This window comes from Melozone crissalis, unplaced genomic scaffold (assembly GCF_028551555.1).
Source record: "Melozone crissalis strain CALT ecotype California unplaced genomic scaffold, PUWL_Pcris_2 ptg000034l_1, whole genome shotgun sequence".
Taxonomy (NCBI): domain Eukaryota; kingdom Metazoa; phylum Chordata; class Aves; order Passeriformes; family Passerellidae; genus Melozone; species Melozone crissalis.
In genome coordinates this window covers 19,291,469-19,300,847 of record NW_026535812.1, presented here as the reverse complement: position 1 = coordinate 19,300,847, position 9,379 = coordinate 19,291,469, and the positions used below count along the sequence as shown (strand labels likewise).

Below are 9,379 nucleotides of genomic sequence, written 5' to 3'. Positions count from 1 at the left end.
GTCTGTTATTAATTAAACACTTGGAGCAACAGTGAAACCCACAACACAAAGTGAATTCTAAGGATGGGATTTTAAAAGGGCTCTGTGTTTGATCTGGCCTATTCCAGGTAATATGAACAACTCATATTTGAGTCTGGCAGATGCAACGGACTTGTAAAATGTTCCACAGATGATGTGAATCAATAGTTTTGGAATAGCCTGTGTGTGAACCTTCTGCATGCATTCTCTAAACACATGCTCAGGTAGCGTGGCTGCATGCTGGGGCTTAGTATTGCAGAGTGGTTACTGGTTAATGCAGTTGCATGCATATTGTCACATGACTTTTGTGTCATTTGAACCTCTCCCTTGATATTTTTACAAGTGCTGTGATTTGTCAGATCATAAGGAAACCCCACTAGACACAGGTATGTTTATGTAGGTGCCTAAAAGTCAGATTGGTTCCTCAAGCTGACAGAAAGCAGCCTGTGGCCACCAGGCTCCTGTGTCATCCCAGTTCAAAGAGGTCAGGCAGCCAAGAGCCCTTTGCCTTCATGGCAAAGCCTCACTCCCTGCACAGTCCCTGGGATTGCAGTGCCTGCTCAGCACCTGCAGTGGTACCAGAGCCAGCCCTCTCCTGCAACTCCTGCATGTGAACTGGTCATGCAAAGTGCAGACTCCAGGCTTCCAGGTTCAGCAGCTTGATGGATCAGGCTTCTAGGTCATAACTATTCCTAAAGTTTGCAAAGGACAAGGACAGTCCCAAGCTGGGGTTAAGAAAACTTTTTTTTTAATTGCATGAAATATAAAATAGGGGAAAAAAAGGTTCAAAAACTTGGAATCAGTTGCCTGGCAGTGATCAATCACTTCTGGAAAAAGAGAGGAGTAACAAGAAAGGGAAAGAGGAGTGGGACATGGTGATACACCATTGCAGCACTCTAACTGGGCCTCACCTCATGGATGCTCCACAGCATCCTGAAATGCCCGAGTCTCTCCTCTGCTGAAATCAGTAGTTTCTGTGTGAAGCTGCTTCCCTAGACCTGAGCACCCTTGTGTTTGTGTCACCTTCCTGCCCAGGGGAGGGGTACCTGGCCCCTGCAGTGTGAGGCAGTGATTGCCCCCTGCTCCCAGGGAGTGCCAGGAATGCCGTTCCCATCTTCCTTCCCTCCTTGCACACCTGGGCAGGCCAGGGATGGCAGGAGGCTTTGGCTTGGTCGAGCTCCCAGGGAGTGCTGAGAACAGGACCCAGATTTGCTGTCTCTCACTCTCAGGCTCAATCTGCTACTGTTCAGCACCCGCCTTATTTATCTTTATCCCACCTCATGCTTGGTTAGAAGCACAAGGAGATGAATTTTCTATTCAGGTTGTTAATATGCTGCAGCCTCCTCACATGTTTCCTCTTGCTGTTTCAGGCAAATATACAAACTTGTCCTGAATATTTAAGGAAAGCCAAGAGGAGGTCAGCTCAAAGCTGTCTCTAATCCTGCCTGCTGCACTGGCAGTGCTTGGCAGAGGGGGCTGAAGGAGGATGATAAAGCCCAGGATCCCAAGGAATGCCCAGAAGTCCCAAAAGTTGCTGGGCTTGACCTGTTAGAGTGAGGTGAGCTCAGTCTCCAGGCACTGCCCCACAGTGACCAGAGCTGTGTGAGATGTGCCCCTGTCCCCTCTCATCTGCCCTGCTTTAGCCTGTCAGTGGCACACAGGCTAACTACAGCAGAGAGAGCAGCTGGGATCAGAGCTGGGATGGGCTGGGGGCTCAGCCTGCCAGGAGGGCACAGTCCAGCCCTGCTGAGCTGTCTCAAGGTTACACACACAGCCCCTGCCAGTCCCATGGGCGTGGACATGTGTCAGCAGATAAATGCAGTTTTCAGCAGTACATCCCAGGATAAACCAAGAGCTACCTACTTAGTCTGTTCTTTTTGGAGAGGATTGGACTTGCATAACATTTTCCTAATGGTTTCTGTATTACTCATCCACAGGCTGGAGGAGATGTTTACTAAACTGCCACAAGAATCAAATACCCCTTGTCATTCTGACTCTGAGAAATAGTTTGTTGTTGTTGTTGTTGTTAATTTCAAAGATACAAAAATAAAGTCCCTGAACAGCTAATTCCTCTGCATAAGCACTGATTATCCTACACCCCAGCACAAAGGATATCCTAGAAGAAGTTGTGTGATGGCAGGGCATCAAGCAAAACCTAAGCACATATGCCTTTGCTTTACAGCCTCTTCTCAAAGCTGCCTCCCTTCTCTCTTATCACTTCCCAGATTCAATTGCACTGCACCTTCTGCTCTGCCTTATCAATAAAGAGCTGTCATCACACATCGCTGTCAAAGCAAAAGAGCAAACTGTTGTCAGCAGATATGCACACAGCAGCCCACTTAGCCAAAGTGACATTCCCAGCACTCTCATCCTCAGAGAAAGCTGCAGGAATCAGTTATGAAACACCTGATAGGTAAACAGGAATATATGTGTAAACAAGGCATTAATACAGCACTCTCAAAAAATTTTGGTGGCTGTTTTGTCATCTCTACTCAGTGGGAGAGAGTGAGGAGTAAGACTTTTATTTTCCTAATGACAATTATTTGTATTTAACAACCTATAGATGGTGATTAGATGCAGTGATTACACTGTCTTAACATGGAATTTTCCTTTAAGTGGTGGCTCAAAATAACAGACAGCTGCAAGAAACTTTAGGTTTGTACTGGTGAAACTGTCCAACTCCCACAGAGCATCTTTCTCTGTGATCTGTGCAGTTGGATTTCTTTTTTTAGACCTCTGAGCTGGATTTTTCTTCTAATGTTGTTTATAGGAAATGTGCTATTTGTCCCACTTTAACACATTCCCATAGCTACTCTGCAAATTGAATTCCTGACCACAGATCAACACATCCAATAACACTTTTTATCTTTTGCTATTCAGGAAAAATATTTAAAATATCAGCAACTGAAAATCACCTCCTAAAAATCTCTCTGCCTTCTTTGATTGACACATTCACCCAGAGCTAAATGTGTTTGATTGTAGCTGAATCAATCCATTCATCAGGGATTGGTACTGCCCCAACCCTGCTCCCCATTCATCCAGCCAGGGAAAATGAAAATAGTGTGTTTATGCACACATTTGTGAGCAGCCACACATACTGGTGCTATCTAAGGATTTTCTCTGGTACCATGGAGGTCGTGGAGACTTTTGCTGCTCTTTGCCATAACAGCAGGATGGAGCCTTGATCTCAACCCTATAAGCATTGTACAGACCAATTTCTTTAGGGAAAGTTTTCCCTTGAGCATGGTCTGCAGACAGTAACCCCTACAAATATTTTTCTTCATTTGCAACAAAGATCTGTAGCTTTTTATGTTCTGAAATGACATCATTTGCATTCAACATGTATGTGCATGCACATGCATGTATATGTGCAGTACCTGATGGATGCATATAATAATCTTTCTAGCTGTTAATGCAGTTTATACTGTATTTGCATTTTTAAACATAAAAATATTGAGAATCCTCTCATTACATTTCAGGAAATTATATTTGGTCCTCTCTGCCAACAAGGCCATCCTGTACATTCCATTGTTGGTGACTAAAAGAAAAGCATAGCACTATTTTACAAAAAGAAAGATTAAAGTGCATTAAGTACACAGAAAGGTGCAGACCCTGCCATGAGCTCCTTCAGACTGTCCCAGATCAAGGACAGCTGGTTTGAACAGCAACAATTCCAGTGCAAATTGCCTCTTCTGCTGGCAACACCTGGCTTCCCCAAATGTACCTGGCCTCAGCCCGTAGCCCTGCATGGACTGTGCTCCTCCTGACACTGCACATGGATTATGAGCCTGCAGAACTGGGCCCAAATTAATCCAGGTACCTTTGGAAGCAAAACACTGATTGCCAGCTAATAAATACATTCAAAACAAAACACATCCCTTTTACATGTATCTATTTTCAGAGCTGTGTTAAAAATGGACTTTGTGAAGATTTTTCATCAAAGAAACCAAAGGATAGGGAATCCCCACTGTGGGGCAAAGTGGTGTCAGCATAGTGCAATGAGCTACTAAGCAGGTTCCTTGGATGCACTGCTTGCCACTCTAAGGTGCAATAACCATTATCTAGGTTTCTTCTTAAGATACTTTTCTTTTTACAGCTGTATGTATATAGAGAGATATAGCTTGCATGGGATGGAGATTCTTCAGAAATTGCTATTTCATCTAGTTCAGGGCTTTGTCCGATTAGCCACAGCTCATTTCAACCCTTTGACTTTGAATTTATTTACACAATTTTTGTGCTTTTGAACTTTCCCTTTATGAATAATGTCTGAAGGAATTCCCCTACTGATCTACAGTCATGAGCTTTTGGAAAATGTGGTCATTTGGGGATGAGTAATAAAAAAGTTCTCTGTTTCCTAATACAATTTAATCAATTTGTGAATCCTTTTTATTACGGCTCTAGATTAAAAGCTCTTAAGAGAATGTCTAGATCACCCACATTGGCAGCTTGGAATAGTTCTGGCTGGTCCATCATAGACAGAGCAATCCGAAGTGCAGCCCAAATATTGCCTGATAGAGCAGGGTGGGGAACATTCTGCTGATTCCTGCTTTTCCTTTGCAAACTGAGAGCAGTGAGGAAGTTGCTGACAGCCTCTCTGTCGGGAAGAAGAAAAAGAAAAAAGAAACAAGCATTATAATTTGCTTAACAACTACAGGCAAACTTTCTAAAGTTCCATGCCAGGCTTAAATACACTATTTGACAATGTAAAATAATACAATGTGTTGTTCTTGCTTGGTTTTCATCAAACAGGAGGGCCTGGCTTGGGGTAACACAAAACTCAGTCTACCCGAACATTTGGGGGCACTGTCTTTATTGCAGCAAAGCTCCCCTTCATCTTCATGTCTCAAGCTGACAGCTGAGACACTGGAATATCATCTTGAATATCACTTTCATTCCTGTAGGATGTCTTTGATGGCCCTACTAGAAGCAGTTTAACTCAAGTTTTCCTTTAAAAGACAGACTCTTACATTTTCTTTTACAGAGGCTCTTAAGAGCAGGACTATTTTAAGTGCAAGAACAATCCCACTGATTATAAGAGTACTTACACATAGAGCTACAAAACTGCATTTTAGTCCTCTGTAAAATGATATGACAACATTTTACAATAGCTGAGATTATGTAGCTATATTCTGATTATTTTTTTCTTAGATGCCTCCAGCTTGAAAATGAATTTTCCCTTGGCAGTTGTGATGCCTGACTCTTTGTTCACACATCTTTTTATGCTCACCTGTATGCCCCTAGGTTGATGCAGCTTATCCCCAGGTTGTACCTGGACCTGATGAAGCCAGGCTGGATTTCCAGAGCCCTTGTGTAGGCTTCCACAGCTTCCTCACTGCGGTCCCCGTTTGCCAAGGTTGCCCCAAGGCGGTTCCACAAGGTATAGTCCTGGGGAGAAAATGGCTTTTCTACTGTAGGTGTCAAAAACCAGACATAATGTCTCATTTTTGCTTGCAAAGGAAAGAGGACTGCATAAAATAGTAGTATTGTATCTTAATTGACAGGGAATGTGAGGCTCTGACTCATGATCAAAAGCAATTTTATGTATTTAATATCATTAATCAGCACATAGGTAGGAATTGGACATGCATAAATCTGCTCCTAAACAGAAGAATGACCATGTTAATTATGTATTGTAATTAACATTTCTATTTTGGGTTTTAAAATTTTAATAGCAGAAGTGACATGTCATTAATAATAGCCTGATCCAGACAGGAAAGAGGAAATGGCCTGTAAAGCTAAATTTAAAAAAATGTAAAAGTTAAAAATGTACCTCTGGTCGAACAGTTAAAGCAGCACTAAATGCATCTATTGCTCTGTTAAATTCTCCATTCAGGTGAAAAAGAACTCCAAGTCCTGTCTGCAGGTCAGGGTCTATCATATCACCATTCTGGTGAGCAGCCTCCAGGTACAAATCCTTTACTTCTTCAAGTAATGAGCTAGACAAGGGAGAAACATAACTTACAGTTATTTACAAATATTTTAATGTTGATTGCATAGCCTGAAATGAAATTCTTTGTAGTGGATTTATCAGAAGCTATATTCCTAAAATTTGTGAATGAGCTTCTTCATCATGGCAAAGGTTTACTTCAGGGTGCTGTTGTAAACTCACGTCTGAAATAAAAAAAGTTCATCTATGAAATGAGGTCAACGTACAGCTGTGAACCCAAGTAGAATGACACGAAGGTTTATTAAAATTATTAAAATTAGATGAGTTTTTCAGACATAAAACAGTCCTTTACTGGCAAAATTAGTAGTATTTTTAAGAGGAATACATAAGGGACCAGCCAAGACCCTTGAAGAAAGATGCCAAAACATAAGATTTCTGTGCTCACTGTAGCTTCTTAAAACCTTTGTACTGACAGCACCAGATGTCAGATGTCAGGATGAAGCCAAAGTAGAATAACACACTTAGCAATTAAGCAGAACCTGCATATTTTATTTTTACTCATATGAAATTATCTTGTCAACCCAGGACTTGTAAGTGATGAGGGTAAAACATAAGGCCTGTCTTCAAAATGACAAGCAGTGAGATAGCCTGAGTGGTTTGGTTCTCTAAATCATGTTTATGCCTTTAATGACTTTATTATGCATCTCACAGTCCAGAGGTACTTGTTTATGGTTCTCATGAAATCATGATGAGGGGCTGCCAAATCATGATTTTTTTTTTTAAATTTAAGATGACCAAGATAAATGAAATGGCTGTGCTGTCTCTTGGTTAGAACCACAACAGCTTTTAAACAAGCCACCTCCCAATATTTTCAGAGAACTCATGTTGCACTGCAAAATGGCTCATTTCTGGATTCTGCTGGGCTGGGATATGGGAAAACAGCAGGAACAGTGAACAGTAGAAAAAACACAGGTAGAGCTGGATAAAGGCTCAGTATTGATATGGAAGCAGCTGAAGGATGAGGGTGCAGGTTATGGGAATAGAAAGGCAGGAGACAGGGATGGAGGAAAGGGATGGGATTTGAAGAGTAACATCCTTTTTAAGCTGTTGTTTGGTTGTGGGTTTTTTTGCATTTTTGGTGGTTTTGGTTTTTTTTAACTTCCAGGGATGGCGTAAAAGATAAAGCCTTCAGTCATTAAATCAAATATTCTCTGTTGGCTTCCCTCTCCTGCTATTAGAGACATGTTCTTCCAATATAGAGAACAGGCTGGACTTCTACAGAACAAGGGGACATAGCAGACACCACCAGTTCTAGGGTTATCATTGGTATTTCCACTGTGAGGATTTCCACTGCATTTACCTTTCATCTGCTGTCTTAGACATCCTCCTTGTCAGTGCTGGGGACCCTTTTTTGCTTCTCACTATGTACTTGTACTTTGGATTTTGCTTTATCCAGTTTCTCAGGGCTTGATAGGCCTCTTGTTGGTGGCCAGTGTTGGTGTAACTCACAGCCAAGGCCATCAGAGCTTTTAGGTTGTTTGGCTGCAGTTCCAAGCACCTAGGCAGAAAATAAAAAATATATTGAGATATTTCTGCAGCCAAGCACAATGCTTGAATTGTTCCAAAGTAATCCATGTGAAGGAAATCACAATCATCACTGTTGCTCTTTTGAAAACTGCTGATGATCAGTTTGGTTTTTTTTTGCTCCTAACCAGGCAACCCCTTGGATTTCTATCCAGGTAAGCTAATAAGGGACATATAAACAAGTTTGAGTATCCTTTGGAGAAATTACTTCATGGTTATCAGTGCTGATGCAATTGAATATTGCTTGAAATGGAAACATAAAAACCCATTACAGAAAGATAATAATAGTAATAATAATGCTGATGTTTTGGAGCTCACATTTTACGTACAAGAATTCTGTGATCTTCACATCTCCATCAACCTAAAAGTGTTGGCAGTTTAGCATTCAGCAGCTGAGGGGAGCTCACTCCAATTAAGAAGGGGAGCTCACTCCTCTTCATTAGAGGACAGACTACAGAAAATATGCCAAGTGGCTGGAATGTAAAAAAAGCACTTCATTTGCATCGTGCCTAACTCGTATTTATTAGGCAATGTAACTTTTCTTTTGTGCATGTACTTGAATTACTCCATGAAATGTTTCACTTATTTAATAAAACAGAACTATCAATCACTAGTCATCCCTCTGAAGTCACTGGGAATTTCTATATCTGTCAATGCTCTACTCTGCTGAATAAATGCTTCTCATTCCAAGGTAGGAATGGCATTAAACATCCCCAGATCTCCATCACCCAGCACTCATCAGACCCCAGGTTTAGGACAGATCTTCCTTTACCTCTGGAGGGCCACGATGGCTGCCTGCTCATTTTCATTTTCTGCCTGTGTAATACCCAGGAACTGCCAGGCCTGCAGTAATAATAATAATAATTTAGTTTGTTACATTTATCCAACGGCAAACAGAGTTACAACCAAAATCACTGTTAAACACAGGGGTGAGGAAAAGCAGCAGATATGTCCAGCACTAACCACAGATTTTTCTACAGTGTGCACACCAACAGTCCCAATCAAAGCAGTTCTGAATATCTTTGGGGCTAATAAATATTTATAGTCAATGAATGTATGGGTATTCTGTCAGTGTATAATCACATGCTGATTTCTTAAATTTGAGTTTCTGTACATTTTAAATTTTGCTTCAATTTTATGGAAAATGTAGAAGAAGAATTATTTAGTTTTATATTATATATAGGGGTTATTCTAAATATATTATATGTATATTAGATATTAGGGCTTTCTAGGGAGCTTGGGATTCTCTGATTTTTTGAAGTATGCTGTTTAATTTAATGTAGGAGGAGATTCAAAGAACCCTAGATACAGCATAAATATTTTTAACATTTCACAGAAAACAGACTTCAAATATAAACCAGTTGAAAACAGCAACATTGAAGAAATTTATGTAACTTTAAAAATTTTTCAACAGTCTTGTTAAATCAAAAATATTCATCTTTTGATAGCAGTGTTTACAAGACAGTTTGAAAATATCAGGATGTGAAGGGAAGCTTTGAAATACTTCAAACAACAATATTTCAAAACCAAATTCTCATCCAGTGAAGAACAACTCATTGTTATCTATTTAAAGGCACACAGTAATTCATAACCCTTGGAATCCAATGTTTCAGTCAGTCATGCCTGGCACAGGTTTGAGCCCAGAAACCATTCCCTCACTCCTTGCTGCAGGGAGCTCCCTTTGCCTTAGCCAGGAGAAGGCAGAGCAGGGAATACCTCAGCATCGTTGGGCTCCTGGAGAATTGCAGCCTCCAGGTACAAGATTGTAACAGGCAGGTCACCTTCTTTCATTTTTTTCAGTCCTTCCTCAAATGCACCAGGCCAGTCTTTGAAGGGATTGTCAGTGTGGAAATAATAACCCTGGAGCAGAGAGATAATGGAGCCGTGGTG

At 41.0% G+C, this 9,379-nt stretch overlaps 1 protein-coding gene across 8 annotated transcripts in view; it reads right to left on the bottom strand.

The window, feature by feature from the left end:
• Positions 1-765: 765 nt before the first annotated feature.
• PEX5L (peroxisomal biogenesis factor 5 like) overlaps positions 766-9,379 on the bottom strand; it is a 100,599-nt gene continuing 91,985 nt past the window's right edge. For all 8 annotated transcript variants that reach the window (XM_054283121.1, XM_054283119.1, XM_054283125.1 and 5 more), the window contains 6 exons: positions 9,206-9,349; positions 8,262-8,332; positions 7,266-7,463; positions 5,789-5,954; positions 5,246-5,403; positions 766-4,612 (listed from right to left, as the gene is read on the bottom strand). In XM_054283121.1, coding sequence (XP_054139096.1) covers positions 4,408-4,612; positions 5,246-5,403; positions 5,789-5,954; positions 7,266-7,463; positions 8,262-8,332; positions 9,206-9,349 — 942 coding nt within the window. In that variant the 3' untranslated portion in view covers positions 766-4,407. The remainder of the gene's footprint in view (positions 4,613-5,245; positions 5,404-5,788; positions 5,955-7,265; positions 7,464-8,261; positions 8,333-9,205; positions 9,350-9,379) is intronic.